Genomic DNA, 21983 nt, shown 5'->3' on the forward strand with positions numbered 1-21983 from the left:
ACCGAGGGTTGCGATCCCGTTGCCAGTCCCGGTCCGGTACGGGCGCGACACTGAGGGTTACAATCCGTTGCCGGACATGAAAAAAGACAAAAAAAAAAAAAGGAAAAAAAAACCCAAAAAAACAAAAAACATAGAGATATATAGCTATATGTGTAGGAAGTAATAAGAATAATTTTGTAAGCCATACAAAACAACTAATTTTAGAGTTCCTCTGTGTGTGGGATTCGGAATCATATGTGCCGTGAATGTGTGCTCTTTGACAGCAAGCCCTGGGGACCCAGCAAAGCAAAATACATAAATCTACACTCACCAGATTCTCAGGAGAAAAGAGGGAAAACAAACACATAGGAAACACCAAACTTTTTTGGTCAGAAGCAAAAAAACAATTTTCTTTGAAGCATGTCCTCTTTCACATACGTGGCAGACAACTTGGCTGGCCTAGAAGGCGGTGGGGGCAGGGAGCAGGGGTTTCTGGCAGTGGTAATGGGGCGAGGCCATCTGGCCCACATGGCCTTCTCGGTCCCACATCAGTGCCCACATACACTTGGTACCACGTGAGTGCTCTGCAGATCTGTGCCATCTGGAGTGAGTGCTCTCCTGCGGATAGGGCAGTGTGCTCTGGTGCATGGCACCGCTCTGCACAGGCCTGAGCTAGCACTTGGGAGCCACTCTGATCCCTGTTCCCGTCCCACTCAAGGCTGCTCAGACATTCTTTGGAATGGTTCCCACAAAAGGGGCCCTGCCTGGGAACTTTTTTTCTCTCTCTTCCTTTGCTTGTTTTGTTTTGGGAGTAAAAGCTCTTTCCCAAGCCTCAGTTTTAAGGCAGTATCAGAGGGAGAGCAGCCATCACACCATAAGCCAATGAAATTGTCCCCCATGTGTCTCAGTTGGATGCATTGGAGTATTTAGACAACAGCTGCCCATATAGCAGTGAGGCTGGCAGCCTCCTTTAGTTTTCTTGACAAGGGCCAGCCCATGGCTGCCTCAGGAGAGTGTGGTGCTGATAACACCAAGGCTATGGGTTCGGATCCCTATATAGGGATGGCCAGTTAGCTCACTTCAGAGAGCATGGTGCTGACAACAACAAGTCAAGGGTTAAGATCCCCTTACCAGTCATCTTTGGGGAAAAAAAAAGTTTCTTGACAGTCATGTTCTTGTGTGGGAGGAAAGAATGACTGAAAGACGCCTGTGAGCCAGTGGGAAGTGTCTCTCTCTTTCCCTGGCCTCCATCATCCCAGGAGAGAATGGGCAGTGAAGGAAGCCCAGCCACATGGGGGCAGGGGGCTGCTAATGCTGGCTTTTCTTCTCCTGGTGTCTGGCAGCTGGTGTTGCGAATCAATGCCATCTATGAGGCCCGGAGAGGGAAGAAACGCGTGAAGAGGCTGTCCCAGTCAACGGAGAGCAACTCAGGAAAAGGTAGAGCCCCCACCGCCATCCCTCCTCCCCGAGAATCTGAAAACTGACTCTTTCTAGAAGTTGCCTCCTGTTGTTTGTGGCCGATCACTACAGTTGGAGCTCGGCCTGGGGTGAGATGTCCTCTGCTTCCCTTGCCTTGTCTACCATCAAGTCAGCCAAGTACCACATGCCCTCCCCTGACTGTGGGCTCAATCTTCCTTACTTCACATGCATAGAAGGGGTCAGTATCGCTTGCAGCATTATTTGATACAGGTACCCTCTTAACTAGAGCCAAAATACTTTGGGAATACATTGAGTTGGGCAAAGACATAGTTTGTCCATTACATTTAAATAGACCACAAAACACCTGCTCTGAACTAGAAATTCTGGATTTGTGCTGCCACATAGAAAAAGCTTCCTGCATTAGAAAAACTCACATTTGCAACTTTCTCCCTTGTTCTTTTGTTGTAGTGACAGATGAGAACAGTGAGTCTGACAGTGACACGGAAGAGAAGCTAAAAGGTGAGGAGAGCATTGCTGTGCAGGGTGCATGCAAGTGACTTGGAAGCTGGCCCCTCCTCCACAGTGTGAGGGACAGAAGCATCCTGCCTGAACTTGCTGGGCAGGGCTTGAATGTCTGAGGGGACAGTGCGGTCAGTCATGAGCAAGACCAGAATGGGACTGTGCAGTCACTGAGCCTCCCACTCGGCTGCAGAGATCCAGGGTGGCTGCAGTACATGCAGCGAGCCCTGTTCCCATGCCTCTTCCTATGTCATGAGGTTTTTCATACTGTATGACACGACGCTGCTAGCACGGGACTCCAGAGACCTGGCGCTCTTGCCCCACTGCTGTTCCCAGTTGCTGTGTGAGTCTATGGCTGTACCACCCTGACCGCACCTGATCACCTCTGATCAAATTGCTGTGTGATCTGGAAGAAATCACTTAAGATCTAGAGCCTCTAGTTCTTCCTCTGTCAAGTGAAGTTGTTGAAATAATTGGTTCTTATGGGTCTAAAATTCGGTGATGTAGGTCTAGGCTTCAGTGAGTTTTCTGCAATTCCCCAGACCCCCGAGAAAAGCCAAAGAAAGCAAGTCCAGGTTTGCTGAGTCAGGTGATGGGGAACTGTCCACCCAGTGGCCCTGCCTCACTCACCTCTAACAGCCCCCTGGCCTACCTCTAGTGTGAAGCTAGTTCGTTTCCATTGCACAGAATTGGGAACAGGGGAGGAGGTGGGTGGGAGTTCCTACATTAGTCGAGTTGTCGCCAGTTGAGTCACACGGGATGTTTACAAAGCTCCCAGCTCCAAAAGCTCTATGGTCTGGATTTTGTCACATCACACAAACTGAAAGACAAAGGAAGTGAGTGAAGGGAGGAGTCAGTGTCCCCACCCCAGAAGACAGATGAAGGCAGACTTCTCATGCCTCTACCGAGTGCAGATGACAAAACCAAAACTGTGACACAGCAGAGGCCGCACAGTTCCAGGCTTCTGCACCCTGCTGGGTCAGTGGCCTACTGAACGTTGCTCCTCCCAGAACCTTGGCAAGGATCCCAAATAAAGAGTTTTCTACTAATGTGTTAGATGTGGAAGCACTTCGGGGATTAGAAAGTCCTTGAGCTGGGAATTACGTAATCAGTTGTAGCTCTGTGCAGGTCCACGTGGGCAAGTGAGTCATGTGAGGCTCTCGGTCCCTCTCTCTCCAGCTCACAGCCAACGCCTGGTCAATGTGAAGTCCCGCCTGAAGCAGGCCCCCCGGTACCCACCACTGGACCACGAGCTCATCGAGTACCAGCAGAGGCAGCTCTTCGAGTACTTTGTGGTTGTGTCTTTGCACAAGAAGCAGGCCGGGGCTGCCTACGTGCCGGAACTCACCCAGCAGTTCCCTCTGAAGGTACTCCGATGGTCCCCTGTGGCATGCCGGGGGCCTGTAGCATTCTAGCCAAAACCTGGTTGAGACTCAGGGATGCAGGGAGGTACAGGAGTCTAAGGAACACCTAGTATCTAGAATCTTGAAAATGGGCCCTAATTAGGGTATATCAAATGAAAAAAAAACTGCAGTTGGAGAATTTGGGAGGTCCTAGGGAGGAGCCACTCAAGGGCTCAAAGTATGGGCAAAAATGCTTTCTCACTTTCTGTGGTCACTATGCTGACCATACATCTCTTTGTCCTCCCCCATCTCCTTATCTAGTCAGGCACCTCTCTTCCCAACCTAACCTAGAAGCTCTTTCCCCTCAAGCTACACAACTCTCCCTATGTAGCGTCCTGTTTGTGTCTATGCGAAGCATCTATCTCAGTGTACATGCAGGAGAATCCCCCTAATCATGGTGCATGGTTATGTGGATTTGGCTTTACCATATAGTGAATCATGGCACCTAAAAATAAAATGGCACTTAATAAAGCCTAAAATGACATGGCCAATAATATATAAATTGTTCTTAGGCTTTGACATCAGTATTAAGGAGGTTCCACCATATTCCAATCAGTTCAACCAGAATTTACCAAAAACATAATGACATTCAAGCTATTTTCTGTTTGGCCCTGAGGGATTAAAAGATGAACAAAGTATGTTTCCTGTCCTCAAGGGGTTTAGACTCTGATAGGAGGGCATAAGATAAGCATACCAAAGAAAGGAAAAAGCATGCGAAAACTCGCAAGGTAGAATATAACGATCTTTGTATAAACCCAGTGCCTCCCTTTGCCACCACAATCCCAGCATCTACCAAGGCCTAGGTCCTGGCTGTCCCCACTGCCTCCCCTCCTTTCCCAGGCCGGCCTTCCTTCTGTCCTGCCCACAGTGGTCCCCACAATAACCAAGTCCTATCCTTGGAGTTGAGGATAGCAATTATGTAAATGGAAGTAAACCATAGTCACTAGCTCTCCAAACTGGCACTTACTCACCTTCCTCCAGCTGCCAGATATCTAAGGAATGATTCCAATGCCAATGGTATGGCCAGATTTGGGGGCCATAGCATGGATAAGAGAGGCCACTGGTTATGTTCATAGTCACTTACAACACAGTAAGAACCAAGGCTTCAAGGACTGTCCTGTCATCCTATTCATTGCCCTCCGGAGCTAAAACAATGTTGTACACATGGCAGAGCTTAACCAGTGCTCTGGGAATAAAGGCATTCATTCATGAAGTAGTTAATTAATTAATCACCTTAACTATTGAATGCTGGTAGTTTCCAGCCTGGAGTCTAAAGACTCCTAGATACCCACATTTATTTTTTAGTGGAAAGTTGCATAGTCACTGTTGTTGTGTAAAGAAAAAGTCACCTATAATCCCACTACACAGAGATCATTACTATTAACATTTTGTTGTATTTTCTTTCAGTCCTTTTTTTTTTTTTTGGCAGCTGGCTGGTGTAGAGATCCAAACCCCTGATCAGTATGATAGCACTGCACTCTAAGCAACTCAGCTAACTGGCCAGGCCCAGTCTTTTCTCATAGTATAATCCTCTTACAAGACTGGGATCATACATTGTATAATTTTTATGTCATGTTTCATATACTGTTTTGTTAACCTATCATTGTTTATAAACGTATTTAATAAAAATTTTGAAGCATCATTTTTCAAGTTACGTAATGCTCCATTACGTGCATATTCCCTAATCCATTTAACCAGTTCCCTTCTGTTGGAAATGTATCTTGCTGCCAATATTTCTTTACGTATATATTTTAATGTGGTTGTGATCACCCTTGTAAGTGTATTTTTGCACATCATGCTTTTTTATGTCACCTTGCCTTCACTCACTTGCTCCCTCTGTTAGAAGGTTCTTTTCCTTCTCTCTTCTTTTTTCTCTCTTTTCTCATCTTCTCTTTTTCAACTTTTGTTCGTGGATTTTATGCAGCCACATTAATCAAGGTTTATAGTGCCTGTTTGCATGCTAATGTTCCATTAAAATGTTTGATATCACACATTTATCTTTATGACAATTCACAGAGACTGGGATATTTTCCAGTCATCTGTGACTGGTTGTGTTCGTAAGAGATTTCTTTTTTTTTTTTTTTTAAAAAAGATGACCTGTAAGGGGATCTTAACCCGTGACTTGGTGTTGTCAGCACCACGCTCTCCTAAGTAAGCCAACTGGCCATTGCTATATAGGGATCCAAACCCGTGGCCTTGGTGTTATCAGCACCACACTTTCCCAAGTGAGCCATGGGCCAGCCTAGTAAGAGATTTCTATGTGCAGCTTCCTGTAACTGTGCCTGTGTGCATATGTGAGCATGTGTGCACATAGGGCTGATCGCTCGTATATTGATGACAGTGTGTGAAGGCACATGTGTGCCTACATAGGTGTGTATCATACATGTGATCTGGGGGTGGGTGTATCCATGTAGTGACTGGGCTTCCCTACAAGGTCTGTTCTTCACTTTTTGAATGCTGTTTCTCTTGTGGGGAAATGTCTTTGTTCCTTCTTTTTGGGTTCTTTTTAATTTGGGGTGATGAATGACTCCTTGCTACAGTTATACCCTGCTGGTATTTGCCTCTCTGAGAGACTGACCAAGGGTAGTCAAAATTATTGCTTAGGGAACAGTCTCAGCTAGTGAATTATCAACTCAAAGACTGTTCCTGGACCAGTTGGGATCTTCTGTGTAATGGATGGAAGAGAGAACCAGTACATAGAAAAGAAATAGTGACTATTCTGAAGAAGAAAAACTAAAGGACAATTAAGGACTGGCACTGTCTATAAATGGTTACTATGTTTCACTGATAGTTGTCTCAACCATTAGTATTAGTAGCATCCCCTGGCTTCAATTAAATTTGTTTTTTGTTTTTGGCAGCTGGCTGGTGTGGGGATCCAAACCCGTGACCTTGGTGTTATAAGGCTTTGCTCTAACTAACCGAGCTAATCAGCCAGCCCAGCTTCAATTAAATTTGATCTAGCCTAAGGGAATCATACTGGAAGTGGTTTTAAAGTTGAAAACAATCAGTCTGGTGCTCTGTTCCTTTGGATGTTCTGTTCAGAGACCCCTCTCTCGAACACTTGGTGACCTTGGGAAGGCTCATAAATCCTTTGTGAAACAATCAATAATGCTGCTGGCCTGCAGACTTCAGAAGCTGTCTGCAATGCTGTTTTAAAGTGGAAGTCAATGGCAAGCTACTGGAAACAAAATAAGAAATCAAGAGAAATTATCACAGAAAGAATTTAGGTTAGACATTATAGTTTCCTAACCACAGAAATTAAGATATCTGGGGCTGCCCAGTTAGCTCAGCTGGTTAGAGCATGGCCTTGTAAAACCAAGGTCAAAGGTTTGGTTCCCCATACCAGCCAGTCACAAAAAAGAAGAAAAGAAATTAAGATATTTGATATTTCAAATTACTGAAGGGAACTTTAGCATAATATATTTTTCTCTGTTTATAAAGGAAATTTAACAAGTATAAACCTATCAACAACAACAACAACAAAAGCCCTACAATTCTTCTCAACACTTAAAAGTACCAATCTATAAGCAAATATGAATAATAATTAAATAGTGAATTAAATAATAGAAATAATAATTAGACAAATAATGAGAAATTATTCTTTTTTGTTTCCCAAACTTACATCTGGGGTGCTTTTGAAAAGCACACATTCCTGTTCATACACAAAATAAGCAAACTTATGACTTTAAATATAATCTCTAAATCAGCCTTTATTAATTCATCCTGTTCTTTAACAAGATAATATTCATCTAATCTGTGATATGTCTGATACTGTCCTGGGTACTGGGATATCAGAAAGAGAGAGTAAGAAAAGAATAATGAATACTAGAGATTAAGATCATTTTCCTTTCTAGCTCTAATACTCGTTGTATGATCAGGATGAATCACTTAATATCTCAGGGCTTATTTTCTTATGTGTGAAATAAGAATGTCAGTTGGAACAATGTCTTGCTCTCTTCCAAATCCAACACTCAAGGACTGTCTGGAATTAATTGAATTTCACAGTATAACATAATTTTATTGTGTGTATTCACTAAGATTGTTACAACATTCATTGCCTGGGCCTAGAGATTGGAAAGCCTGATTTGAGGCTCTGCCTTCCAGATTCATGAGCCTCCTATTTGGAAAGGATTGAGTGGCAGCTTTTCCTTATCGATTGACATAGTTATATTCCAGAATGTTAATACAGAGAACATTTCTCTAAAGCATACTATTTTTTTCTCCTGGGTTCCCCCATAAAACTATAGTTGAAACTGCCCTGGGGGAAAAAAGGCCCTGGCAGCCTGAGCTGCAAGTCCTTCCCAAGGGAAAAGGTTAGGGTGGCAGTCACAGAAAAGTGGGGGATGTGACCCCTGCCATCATCTGCCTCACTCTTCCCAAGCCGAGGTTTATTCTTGAACCTTCTCTCTCCTTTCTGCCTGCAGTTGGAAAGGTCTTTCAAGTTCATGAGAGAGGCTGAGGACCAGCTGAAAGCTATTCCCCAGTTCTGTTTCCCTGATGCCAAGGACTGGACTCCTGTCCAGCAGTTTACCAGGTATGTGCTGGCACCTCCCCTTCCCACCCCAAAGACTAAGGTGAGAATTAGAGATGGGGTCATACATGGCAGACCCCATAAGTCAGTCCTGCCATTAAGCAATCCTGATAGGCCCCGAGCTAGAGATTTCCTTCAGCAGTATTTTTAAAACTTCCCTGGAGATGAGAATCACTCAGTCTGGGAGTATGTTTGTTTTGTGAGATTTCATGAAGCTCGTTCTTTGTTGGGAAAGCTTCGGGAAACGTTGCCCTTCACTCTCCTCTCCCAGTGCTCCTGAAACTTTTCTTCAGTAGCCTGTCTAGCTGTTACTTGGACTGGGATAAGTTTACATTTCTGCTTCAGCCCATGTTGGTAGATAGCAGTATTTTTATTATCAGATGTCTCAGCATTTGTCTTTTTTTTTTTTTTTTTAAGATGGCCGGTAAGGGGATCTTAACCCTTGATTTGGCGTTGTCAGCACCACGCTCAGCCAGTGAGCGAACCGGCCATCCCTATATGGGATCCGAACCCGGGGCCTTGGTGTTATCAGCACCACACTCTCCCGAGTGAGCCACGGGCCGGCCCTTCTGAAGTTTTTTAATAACCTAACTTCCCTGTGCTCATTGACCCACATGGAATTTTTCACCATGTAGGGAGAACTCCCTACTGAGAGGGAATTACCAAGTTCACACAGAGAGGTTAACAACTGCGGGGAAAGGCTAATGGTTCCTGCTGCATTTTTCATGCCCAGACTCTAGAACTGAGACCACAGGAGTGAGCAAATCTCAAGCAATGCCAGACAGGTGAAAAATGAGCTGTGAACTCCCCCCTGCTGGAGGAGGTGAGGCCTCCGGTTAAATCATAACAGCATAGGTGACACCATCACAAGAGGAGGTTTGCCCCACTAATCCCACAGGAGAAAACTGTCCATGTATAATGTCTCCACTTCATTAGAGCTACAGTTCATTTATTAAATATTAACCATATCAGATGGTTCTATTTGGTGTAGAGTAGCAGAGTCCTTGTTCTTGGAGGGGGATGCTGTGTATCCTCCTGAGAAAGTCCAGTTGGCCATGCTAATTGCCAACAGATTTCTCACACACTGTTATTTCTTCATCTGCCCAGGAAGTACATGCTGCACCACAGGAGACGTGGGACAGAACTTTGTTGCTAGGAGTCTTAATGATAGTAGCAATTAATTATTCACACCAGTAAAAAGAAAAAACTTAATGAGCAGCCCAGCAATGAAACCTACTCTAAGAAGTTGAATATGATGAGGGAAGAAACAGAGCAATCCCTGGTTACTTAGTCCCTCCATTGATCTTTAGATGGAGCCATGCTCTATAGCAGAACCAGAAAGGACCTAGTCTAAGACCCTCATTTACAGATTATGGAAGACTGAGATCTGGAAGAGGGAAGTAACTTGCCCAAGGCACAAAGAAAGTGAGTGGCCCTGAGCTCTTACCATGTGCTACGTTCTAAGCATTTTATGTCCATGTACTACTCATTTAATCTTAACAAGTCTGTAAAGTACATACCTGACGGTGAAGCTTGGCTGATTAATAGCTACACCAACAACCCCAGTAATGTTCTGCTCATCTGGAAATTCACTTCAAAGAAGCTTCATCTAGTTAAATGTCTACAGCCTGTTTGCTCTTTCCCCAGACACAGCTACCTGAACCACTGGACGCCAGACTCAAGAAGAACCGACTCAGAGTACTGTTTTTTTTTTCTTTTTTATTTAACAAAGTTTTATTTTTCCAAATATGTAGTTGGTTAGACCTGTTTCATCTTCACTCACACCTGGGGCAATTCCACCCTTGGTATTCCTGGTGTAAGTTACCTGAGCTCTGTGCTTTGAAGCCAGTTTGATAAGTACTTTACTGAGGAGCTCCTGAAGGGCCGCCCTGGCCACCCACAGCTCTCAGGACCTTTTCCTATTACCTACCTCGTAGACCTGCGTGTGAAGGGTTTGTGACCCAGTCTCTACAACAGGCTCGAGGGGTGTGTGAGCCCTAGCCCTAGCTTTACATATGCATATCTTTGTATACATGTGTCGTGTATATATATTTATCTCTGTTGTGTGTGTGCAAGATTTATTTTAATAGTGCTCTAAATTTATGGAAATATTAATGTAATTTGGTCCTCTTTTCTGGAAAACGAGCCAATATATCACAGCATAGGAATTGCCATATTGAATAGGCTCATCCACCCAATATTCTGGATTGGTGTGTGGAGGAGGATTACTATCCTATATGATGCCAATATCAAAGATTAGGTATAATTCATTTCTTATATTACAGACATGAGTCTAATCCCTAAATTTATTTTAAATTCTTCTTGAGTATATATTTCAGTCTGAGCATTGGAGAATTGAAGTCCCTGCATCTACTGTCCATGGATGTAATCCAGCACTTACTAAAAGCACTTCTAAACCTCCTGCCCAGCCTCCAACCTAAACTAAGAGGAAGCCCAAATTACATGACACAGTGTGATCTCTTGCCATGGTAGCACTTGTACTTCTCTGCAAGTCTGTTTGAAAGAATTGATGCTATCAGTGTAATCTGAGTCATGGTCTCACCTCTACTCCACCTGAGGTGGTAATCATTTCACTTTCAAGTTGCTCATTTACAAGCTCTAGCACGGTTAGGCATTACTGCTCAGGCCAGTCTTTTGCCTGGGTTTGTTTAAACATGAAAATAAGGCGGTAGGTCATAGCCTTTGTTGTTATAGAATGCTTATGAAAGCTAGAAAGAAGTGAAACCGCTCATGGGAGTTAGCCCACCTTCCTGGTGGAGGCTTTGGAGTTCACATACGCTTCATTGCCGTGTCACGAACAGGGGATGTGGAGCAGCAGCTAAACATGCTTGTGTACTTATGTGATGTGCAGTCCTGTGTTTTCACATGTCCGTTTTCTGACCAGGGATATTATATGAGTGTAGTGTGATGACTTGCCAAAGACCACACAACAAATATTCATGATAGAACCAAAAACAGAGCTTTGGCTAACTAATCCCAGGAACTCAAGCTATTTCTAGGTGTGAGACAAGGATGGCCAAAATGGCAAATTGTCCTTTAGAATGGAAAGAGGAAGTGTGGAGGAGAAGCACAGTTCTCAGAATGCCTGGAGAAAGGGCTATCCATTAACTATTGCAACGGTGACGCTGGGTAACAAACCACGGGGCTTCGCCGCGATCAATCATTTGCTCTTGCAGGTGTGTAGGTCAGGTGGGCGTGGCCCTGGCAACCTTCCTGGGCTCACCCAGGGTTGCCAGGAGGCTGGGGTCAGCTGATCAAGTTTGGCCAGTTAGCTGTAGGCTGCAAGTCAGGGCCTGACTCTGGTCCTCAAATCTCTCATCCTCCTTAGGCAGTGAGCGTTGCCCACATGTGCGCTTCTCTTGGCCACGGTGGAGACAGAAAGGGCATGCAGAAATGTGTCAGGCAGGCCTCCGAGGGCCAAGACAGAGCCGCATGCTGGCATTTCTGCCTCATTCCAGTAGTCACCCAGCGTTCAGCAACCTTATTTCATTATTGCACCCCTAAGCAACCTTTTCAGATGTGTTTTTCTCTGATTGCCTTCCCCTGAAATTCTTTTTTTTTGGTCATATCATTTTCTTTTTCTTGTGCTAAGATATACACAACATAAAATTTACCCCGAGGGCCAAGACAGAGCCGCATGCTGGCATTTCTGCCTCATTCCAGTAGTCACCCAGCGTTCAGCAACCTTCTTTCATTATTGCACCCCTAAGCAACCTTTTCAGATGTGTTTTTCTCTGATTGCCTTCCCCTGAAATTCTTTTTTTTTTGGTCATATCATTTTCTTTTTCTTGTGCTAAGATATACACAACATAAAATTTACCATTTTAGCAGTGCAGTGACATTAAATACATTCACGTTGTTTTGTACCCATGACCACCATCCATCTCCAGAACCTCTTCATCTCCCCAAACAGAAATTCTATACCCATTACACTGTGCTATTTCTCTTTTTTCTACTTTCTGTTTCTATGAATTTGATGACTCCAGGAACCTCATAGCAGTAGAATCATACAATATGTGTCCTTTGGTGTCTGGATTCTTTCTCTTAGCATAATGTCCTCAAGTTTTTTCCATGTTGTAGCTTGTGTAGCATATCTTTCCTTTTTAGGGCTGTATCATATTCCATTGTACATATATACCATATTTAGGTTATTTCCACTTTGGGGCTATTGTGAATAATGCTACTATGAACATTAAAATACAAGTTTTTATGTGAACATATGTTTTTATTTCTCCTGGATAGATACCTAGGAGTGGTATGTGCTGGCTCATATGGTAACTCTAAGTTTAACCCTGTGAAGAACTGCCAGAATGTTTCCACAGCAGCTTCTCTATTTTCCATTCCTACCAGCAGTGTGTGAGGGTTGCAATTCCATTCCTTAGGTGGGAGAACTGTGAAGTCACATGGCAGAGTGGACACACAGAAAGGAGAAGAATTGGAGCCAACATACATAGGGTCAGAGAGCCTGTAATTTAAGTTTGAACTGATATGAGGACTGCAGGGCTTCCCCATAATTCATGAGTCACTGTGGCAGGCCCACTTCTAGAACTGAGCTATAGCTTGGTGCCCTAACTTCAGAGTAGCTGAGCTGCTCTTCTAACTCTTGCAGATCTTGGATGAGGTGGAAAAAAGAAGAGGCATCTCTCCTGCCCTGGTGCAGCCTCTCATGAGGAGCGTCATGGAAGCCCCTTTCCCAGCCCTGGGCAAAACCATCATTGTCAAGAACTTCTTGCCAGGTTCAGGAACTGAGGTAAGCCGTCAGATTCCTTTCCCCTCCTAGGGGAGGGAGTGGCCCAGACAACTGAGTCTCAGTGGTGAGAGGGGCTGGCTTTCAGTGGGCTGTCAAGTGCAGTCGTGTCTTCTTTCCACTCCTTAGGCTGGCCCAGATCACTAATCCATGACAGCATCATTAAGTTCCACCCTCAGTCCAATCCATGCAGCCCGGGATTCTGTCCCAGAGAGCAACCCCCAAGAACTATGCCGTGGCAGCATGTGTAGTTTCTTTGCTTGATGTGGGTCTTGCAGGTTAGGGACATGCATGGAACATCCTCAGTTTCTCTTAACAGCCCATTGTCAATCATAAATTTTATTTGGACCTATTTATGTTTCATAAATATCTGAATGTTTCATAATAATCTGAATTACATCTGTAACTTTGTAATGTAAAACAGACTCTTTTCAGGAAAAACAAGCTCAGGTACTGTTTTTTATTCATCATAGACTTTTTTTTTTGGTTGCTGGCTGGTATGGGGATCCAAACCCTTGACCTTGGTGTTACAGTACCACACTCTAACCGACTGAGCTAACTGGCCAGCCCTGCATCATAGACTTTGAAGCATATCCCTTCCTTGGCTGGGCTGGGATTTGATGAAGGAGTTTGTTTTTATCCTTCCCATTCCCTTTGTGAAGCTCTTTGGGTGTAAGAAGACTGATCTCATTCAGCCTTGAGTCTCTAGTTCCAAAGGCCCTCAGAAAACCAGTCACCTCTGGAGACAAAGGAGTGATGAGGATGGGTCCGAGACATTCTGGAACAACCCAATTTCCCAGCACAGAGAGCGTCAGTCTCCCTGATGCTGGCGAACCCAAAACCATCCCATACCATGTGCAGGTGGCTTGGCCACGGGGATGTAGCAGGGAGGTTAATGATGAGTAAGCCCCAATGTGGGGGCAGCACTGGGCAGGTGCTGTGCTGGGAGTAAAATCTAGTCTCTGCTCACTGGAGCTGCTCATAGGAGTTAGGTATTTAAAAAGAAAAAACATGCACAGGAGTAGCAACTTGAGGTGAATTCAAGAACCTTTAGACAAGTACAGAATAAGAAGATTTAAACAAAAGCTGAAAAGACATATTAACAGAAGGTGGTTGGCATGGGTTAGGGTTAATTAAGAAACGCCTGTAAAGGAGGTGAGCACTCTCAGAAGTGCTGCTCAGATCTGCTGGTCCTTCTGCATGAGCTGGTGATTCCAGCAGGTAATTGTCCCTCACAAGACAGAGACACTTTCTACTGGGGCTCTAAGGGACAGGACAGTTTTCAAGTCATCGAACTTGTTCAGGAGAGTCCAGACACGCTGTTGCCAGGGAGAGCCTCCCAAGCACCTTGGGCCAAGGGCCATTGGTTCTACCATCCTCTTTCCTCACCTCTGTCCAGACAGTCCCCCGTCTCCTAGTTGAGCATGAGGCGCTCACTTCCCTACCAAACGTACCTCCTTCCCCAGTCTCCGGGGATCTTTCTTTTCCCTAATCCCTTTTGTTTTCCTTTTTGTTCTCCTTTTTGTTCTTTCCCTTTCCCCTGCCGATGGGTCACCTTGCTGAGGATCTCAGAGCCCTAGGGACCATGGTGCCTGTGAGAGGCCTGGCTGATAAGCTGACCCTCTTCATCGCTGCCCCTGTTTTCCGGCAGGTGATTGAGCTGTGCCGCCCGCTGGACTCCCGGCTCGAACACGTGGATTTTGAGTCTCTCTTCTCCTCTCTCAGCATCCGCCACCTGGTCTGTGTTTTCGCCTCCCTGCTTCTGGAGAGGAGGGTCATCTTCATTGCAGACAAGCTCAGGTACCAACCTTGCCTACTTCTGCTTCAGTGTTTGTGTGACCGTTGGGCTTGGATTCTCTAAAGGCCAGAGAGCAGGTGATTGCCTAGCGCTGAAGATTAAGCCCTTGTGAGATAAGAAAACCAATAGGCAAGTAAGACTGGAGGCGTGGGGGGCACCCCAGTTGTGCAAAGTGAGGTAAACTTGCTCTGCTGCACACTGCTTCTTTGGTATTTGGCCTGCTTTCCACTCATTCTGCCACGAGCCAGACACTACTGTGAGCTAATAACAGAGATGAGAGACACACACCTGTCCTCAAGGAGTTCCCAGTCCAGTGGGGGGAACAGAGAAGTGAACAGACCATACAGTACCGTGTTGTAAAGGCTTGTTAGGGGCAGTGAGTTCTGGAGACCGAGGGAGGGCACTCGTTCCCAGAGGAGGCGAGTTCTATCAGAGTGCCACGACCAGGAGGGGCAATAAGCACATTCCAGGCAAAAGGAGCTGTCTGTACCACGGCTAGGAAACAGGGGAGGCTGAGAATGTCACCTTCGTGAACTGCAAAATTGTGGCATGGGCAGAGAGAGGAAAGTGGAGTAGGAGGAGATGAGCCGGCAGAGGTGGGCAGAGGCCAGGTCAGGAGAGGACAGCACACTTAGCCTAAAGCCATCCCTTTCCTCATCATTCAAAGAAATCGCACATAATCCCACACACATGCTCACTGCCCAGTAGCATGCCACCCACGTCCCAATGCAAAGGCCATGTCACAAATCAAAGAAAACCTGGTGGGAAATGCAGATAGGGATTTGGGTTCATTCAGAATTTCTGAAACAAGAAGAATTTCTTGTAATTTCATCATTTCAAAATACTGAATCAGGGGCCGGCCCAGTGGCGCACTGGAGAGTGCGCTGCTTGGGAGTGCAGGGGCGCTCCCGCCGAGGGTTCGGATCCCATGTGGAGACCGGTTCCCACTCACTGGCTGAGCGCGGTGCGGACGCAACACCAAGGGTTGCAATCCCATTGCCGGTCCCCGGTACGGGCGCAACACAGAGGGTTGCGATCCCGTTACCGGTCAGTAAAAAAGACAAAAAAAAGGAAAAAAAAAAATAAAGAGAACAATGGAGGTCACTCGTATAACTTCGTATAATGTATGCTATACGAAGTTATTACGTAAATGCAAGATCCTCTGAGGGCGGAGGAAACCTGTGTGAATGACAGCTCCAGTGCCAGCCATTTTGGTTTTTACTGGAGGATGGGATGAACCAGAAACCTTTTGTGGGGAAAGTGCAGCAGGTATGCACATGGTATTTGACAAACTAAGTGTGCTTTTTGGCAGCCATAGCATCAGCATGGTATAAGAAGACAGAAGTCGAGACATCTTAAGTTTCTTGTCCTGACTATCACAGTGTTTTAACACCAAGGTCAAGGGTTCAGATCCCCGCACTGGCCAGCCACAAAAAAATTTAAAAAATACTGAGACAGAGCCTCTTTGCTTTGGAATTGAGGGCACAGAAGCCTGAGTGGTGGCTGCAGCTCTGGGAAAGGCCGACACGTGGGGGTCAGCCAACCACGAGAAGCAGATGAGGCCACCTGAGAGGTTCATCTGGGAAGAAGAAACGCCAGAACCAAAAACAAGTGAGGAAGTCTGGTTTGGAGAGGAAATATGACTCCGGACTATGGAAAACAAACGGGGGAAGAAGAAAGGGAGGAAGAATGGAATGGACAAAATGTATCAACACCGAGCACCTCGAGAGGCATCCAGCCTCTCCTCCCGCTGCAGCCCATCTGGCCACCTTTAGGATGCTCCTCTTCGGACAATAGCCAGTTGGCTCTGCCCAGTCTGCTCCCAGCCATTCACTTGTAAATGCCATAGTTACGTCCTCCGCACGCACTTCCATCAGCGCCGCCCTGCCTTTAAGCCTGCAGCTGGTGCTGGGCGTGGGGCGGCTCTCCAAGCCCTGGGCACTGGGGAGTTCACACAGAGCATTCTCAAGGTTGAGGCCCTGGAAGCTGAGGATGAGTAATAACCCTTCAGTGTCCAGGATCGGATTTCATCTCTTTATTCTCTGGAAGCCCCACTCCATCCCCCACTGCCCCATCCCGTAGTGGTAGAATTCTAGATTTCATCAGCTCTGTAAGCTGTCTTTATTCTCTGGAAGCCCCACTCCATCCCCCACTGCCCCATCCCGTAGTGGTAGAATTCTCAGGTTAAAGCAATGGATTTGAGAAAGGCCTAGGTAAGAACTGGAAGGGCAGCCGGTACCCTAGCACCCACCAGGAGTGGAGTTGGGGACAGACAGTTCCCTTGGGGAGCTTGCTTCTGGGAGAAAGACGTTAGGCCTGGGGTGGGCCCAGCCTGAGAAAATGTCCTTAGAGGAAGGGCCAGGCAGGGGGTGCCCCACCCGCCCCAACCCAAACCTCCCCCAGGCTTCCTCCAGGGAGGAAAGCAGAGAGAATCATCTATTTTTCTGGCCAAGTACAGTGAAAGAAAAGGTGAGGACAGAAGGGGGGCGGGGAGCCTTATACAAGACGAACGTGTCCCTGAGGGGCAGCCTAGGGGATATGTCAGAAGGCTCAGGGCACAAGACACCTAGAAATGCTTACTACAGAGATGCGTGGGAGAGGTTTGGCCACCTCCACATTTCCCTGGACAGACTTCTGGGTTGACGGATTGGATGCTGGCCAAGCCCCTCCCACAGAGCTGCTGTCATGAGAGACAAAGGATTTTGAAGGGACCCCAACAGCTGGGCCTCAGTTGGTTCCCTGCCCTGGGGCAGCTTTATGGAGGTGATAGGTCACTGACATGGTCTGATAGGAGGGACTTGGGGGTTTCTCTCCCCACCCCACCTTCCATGGCACCCGGCATTCTCCCGTGAGAGGGGCGGGAAGTGGGCCATGGCTGCTGCCCGTGCTGTCACAGGCCGTGTTGCCCGCTGGTGTTTGCTTTTGCAGCCGCTGCCAGATGTTGGTCACCAAGGGGATGGGATTTTTGTAGGGGAGGAGGAGGCAGCAAGAACACAGATAGCTTTGGTGTCCTTCTTGGCCAGAGCCAGGTGCTGCGGTAATGGTATGTGTGAGATACCTCACTTGCCTTTTACAGCCTTTACAGCTTCTGGGCCTGCACATCCTCTCTCACCCACAGGGAGCTCCTCCTCAGCCTGGGCCCAGGTCCCCTCATTTGGGAGGCACATGGATTGTCTGAGCTCAGGCCCCTTGTGGCTCTGACTTTCTGAGGCTCTGGATCGTGTTTTCCCTGAAGGCAGCCCACGCTTTTCCTGTTATAAATGGCTCAATCTGTTGTCTCTCTTGCCTGATAAATTGCCTTTCCATCCTACACTAGTTCCATGCAGACCTGAAGAGGTAGAAAAGTAAATAAATAAAGGCCCAAAGAGCTCAGAGGCAGGAAGAGAAGAAAACAAAGAGCCGGGGAACCTGACGAGAATAGAGGGCAGGACCAAGCATGGAGTGTGGCCTGAGGGCAGGCGCCATTTCTCCACAGCCCTGTCAGACAGATGCTGCTATTGACCAACAGGCGCACAGAGGCTCAGTCACTTTGCTCAAGGAAGCAGGCAGCGGGAGAGCTGCCTGGCTCTGGAGAAGAGGACAGGGGAGGAGCCAGGCTGCGGCAGTCTGGGGGTGGGTAAAGGGCACTCTCTGCGGTCCTGTCTGTCTACAGAAATGCACTAAGACCCCTTTTGTGCCGGGCAGTCAGGTCAAAATTGTCACTAGGAAGCCCATGCTTTCTTCCTCAGGGCTCTCCCTCCCTCCTGCGCAGCCTTTTTCCACCAGCAGGAGCCCCAGTGAGGTAGGTGGGACTGGATGACCCCAAGGTCTCCCCCAGCTCTGAAATTCTCTGATTCCATGGCCTTGAATGCTTAAGGCCTCCTGGGACTGTGCTCCATGAAATCCTCTGAAATTCTCTGACTCCATGGGCTAGGTGGAGGAATCCGTATCTACCTCGTTCACCTCGTTCTGTCTGATGAATGGGAAAGTAGCTGTAGAGGACTGAAGGTTCTTTGGCCAGGCCATGACAAACAAGGGTCTGGGGACCAGTGGCTGGCTGCAAGTTGTCTGACCTGGAAAATTCTTTTTTTTTTTTGACCTGGAAAATTCTTGAAGAAATCTTCAGCATAAGTTCCAGCTAGTGCTCTCATCCTCAGCGCTGTACCCGCTGCACGTGCACTGCCTCCTGGCCCTGTCCAGCTAAAAGTGGGAGAAAGCCTCCTTATCTCCTGACTTCTCTCCGGACCCCCAATCTTAGTGAAACCACAGAACAGAGCATGAGAACAGGACATGTCACAAATTCAGTGAGTGGCCCTGTGACATCCCAGAGTGGACATTAGCCTGCTCTAGATCTGCAGTCACTCCCTCCAGCACTCTCCCCCACAATTTATGACTCATCATTGCTAGCAAGTCTGCCCACAGCAGGAGGAAATTGCAGGGAGTCGTGGCAAATATTGTATGAGTTAGAAAAGGGTTTTAAGTTCAGCCAAAAATCTATCAAATTTAGAATAACATTTTTGCTTCGTTTCATCTTTATGGTGGACGTTGAGTGTTTCTAACGGCTGTCAAGCCAAAGTTTGACAGATGGAAAAGAAAGAATGTTGTTGGGATGGCTTGTTCTATTCTCATAACAACACAGACAAATAGTTCCCTATACCCCATCTTCATTTTCCTGATGATAAACATGTTGTTTTGTAGTTTACTAATTTTAATTCCCCCCAATTTTTTTTTTTTTTTTTATTTAAAAGATGACCGGTAAGGTGATCTTAACCCTTGACTTGGTGTTGTCAGCACCACGCTCAGCCAGTGAGCGAACCGGCCATCCCTATATGGGATCCAAACCCTATATGGGATCCAAACCCGTGGCCTTGGTGTTATCAGCACCACACTCTACCGAGTGAGCCACAGGCCGGCCCTCAGGAATGATTTTCGAAGATAAAAAGCAGGCCTAATTCCCCCAAATTTTGACTAAACCTACAGACCAGCCTGAATAATAAAGTCAGAGCTGCACATAAGCAAATTTGTACAAAGGTTTTAGGTAGGACAGAGTTTTTAATGTTCAAGAAATTTGAATTTGCTTTTTATTCTTTTTCTTTCTTTATTTTTTTTTTAAAGATGACCGGTAAGGGGATCTTAACCCTTGACTTGGTGTTGTCAGCACCGCGCTCAGCCAGTGAGCGAACCGGCCATCCCTATATGGGATCCAAACCCTATATGGGATCCAAACCCGTGGCCTTGGTGTTATCAGCACCACACTCTACCGAGTGAGCCACAGGCCGGCCCTCAGGAATGATTTTCGAAGATAAAAAGCAGGCCTAATTCCCCCAAATTTTGACTAAACCTACAGACCAGCCTGAATAATAAAGTCAGAGCTGCACATAAGCAAATTTGTACAAAGGTTTTAGGTAGGACAGAGTTTTTAATGTTCAAGAAATTTGAATTTGCTTTTTTGCTTTTAATTTTTTTTGTAATATATTAAATCATAAGCTGAATGATAGACTACTAGCTAATAAGTAGGATTAGGTGGTCAAATCTTGACAAATACTGCAGTTTGAGCCTTGGCTTTGACATATGGGTAACTACACAAGTAAGTTTGTATGTAGCTGTGTACTTTCATCCCTTTGTTCCTTTTGGCTCATTTTTAATCAGTTTCCATAAGCTTCTCTAGATTGGTTGCACCCAGCAGTGTTTGCCATCAGAGTAGGCGGGGTTTGTGCACACGCCCACTCCAGGCGGAAGAGTTTGCCTGAGGCCGATCTGAAAGTGTTAGTAGCTGCTACCTAGGTGCTCTGGCATTCAAAACACTACTTCAAAGGTCTGGCTGGTCCTCAGAGTAGTTGACAGAGTCTTAGAGATAAGTACATTTAATTCAGCAAAGTCCTATGAAAAATACTATTTTAATATCATAGTACAGTCTAATTAAATGTTAAGTATTAATCACCTATTTTTACATATGAACACCAAGAACATACCATTTGGAGTGAGATTTAAAGATAGCATGGCCACGTATGCCATTGTCCTCTAATCTAAACCCATCACCAACACATTCTTGGGCTGGAAACTTATTCCAGTTCTTCTCATGGAGTCAGATCCCTCCCTGGCTGCGCTGACTTTGTGTTGTAGTCGTGCCCCTTTGGGCTTCCTGCAGCCCAAAACCTCTCAGATGAGTGAGCTGTTTGTCTCTCAGAGTGAGAGTCCCACTGCTCTTCTGTCCTGTCTCTGCTAGCAAGCCCTAGAGTTACCTTCTGACGACACGCTTGGTTCTTTTTATGTCCCCAACAGAAAGCTCCTATTTCCATCTCCTGGCTTGTGCTCTCTCTCATAGATTCATAGTTGGTAGAAGTTAAAGCTGGAAGGACATTAGAGATTATTTAGTCCATGTTACTTATTTTACAGATGAAGAATGTGAGGCCTAGAGAAGTTACGAGCTTTACCTGAGATCACACAGGAAGTAGCAGAACCAGTTTTTTTGAGGGCCAGCCTGTGTTCTTTTTAGACTCTGTGACACACAACTTCAGGGTTTGAGAGTACAGTAATGGAAACATGGCAATCACTCCATGGTGACACCCACCCTCCAGTAGTTTGTGCCAGACATCAGACCAGACCCGAGTTTACCTTTCACTCATGTTCTTGGGAATGACACACCAGTAGAGAGACACTTTGCTTGGGACACTGAATGATACTGCTTGAATCATCCTTCCAGTTCCTGATGTGTTTGTCTAATTCAGGAAACTCATCGTTTACTTTTCTGGTAGCATCTTAAAGGAAGCTCTCTGCTAGGTTCTTACTCGTTCATAGATGAGTTGGAAGCCGGCTGAGTGTGGGAACCCCAAGCGTGGCAAAGAGGCTTTGTAGCAACCAGAACTGAAGCACCTTCTCCAGGAGAACTTTAGCAGTTGCAAGTCGATCCTGATATTCCAGAATAATGAATGCTTCAACCCTCAGGAACCAGGAGCAATAGCAAAGCACTCTAGGACCTGATCCTTCTCACCTGTGCTCATCTTTTAACCCTGTGGCACAGCCACCCTCCCCCTGGGGCACTCTCTTCCCCCCACCCTTTTGTACAATTGTTCACAGCTCTGGGAGCTGGTGTTGCTTGCCTCCCACCCTCCCCACACCTCCCACCGTAATGCCAGCCAGCTGCCATGGCTCTCCTCCTGGGACTTCCTTCAAAAACACTGCCTCTCCACAACCAGCCAGTGCTCAGCAAGGCTGTGTGGCTAGCTTGCTTGAAGAGTCACCCCTAGCACCCACAGAACAATTGCCTATTCCTTGGATATTCCTAAGAGACCTCCAGACCTAGCGGTGCCCTCCCACTGACCCCCATGGAGGGCTCGTCTAGCCATCACAAGTCAGGAATCAGATTTCCTTAATACCTGCAGCAGCGAATGAGAACAACATATAAGCTACACTCACAATAATGCTTTCTTTTCTCCTCTACCACTTACTTTGGGGGAAGAGCTGCCAATAACTGTATTATTTGCAGAATTTGACGTTTTCTTTTTGTGTTTGACAAGGCAGAATTTTTTCAGAATATTGATGTGGGCTAGAGAGCAAGAGGAATGAGGCACTCCTCAGTACCACCAC

The 21983-nt window shown here is 46.3% G+C and overlaps 1 protein-coding gene across 1 annotated transcript in view; it reads left to right on the forward strand.

Annotated features, from left to right (window-relative positions):
* Window positions 1-21983, forward strand: part of LOC103610471 (DENN domain-containing protein 2A) — a gene marked incomplete at its 5' end in the record, with an annotated part of 46774 nt that overhangs the window by 9632 nt on the left and 15159 nt on the right. The window contains 7 exons of the mRNA XM_008594633.1: window positions 1323-1416; window positions 1867-1917; window positions 3097-3284; window positions 7745-7894; window positions 9499-9549; window positions 12482-12622; window positions 14271-14419. Of these exons, the coding sequence (XP_008592855.1) occupies window positions 1323-1416; window positions 1867-1917; window positions 3097-3284; window positions 7745-7894; window positions 9499-9549; window positions 12482-12622; window positions 14271-14419 (824 nt within the window). The remainder of the gene's footprint in view (window positions 1-1322; window positions 1417-1866; window positions 1918-3096; window positions 3285-7744; window positions 7895-9498; window positions 9550-12481; window positions 12623-14270; window positions 14420-21983) is intronic.

The sequence above is a fragment of the Galeopterus variegatus genome, unplaced genomic scaffold (assembly GCF_000696425.1).
Source record: "Galeopterus variegatus unplaced genomic scaffold, G_variegatus-3.0.2 Scaffold11210, whole genome shotgun sequence".
NCBI classification, from domain to species: domain Eukaryota; kingdom Metazoa; phylum Chordata; class Mammalia; order Dermoptera; family Cynocephalidae; genus Galeopterus; species Galeopterus variegatus.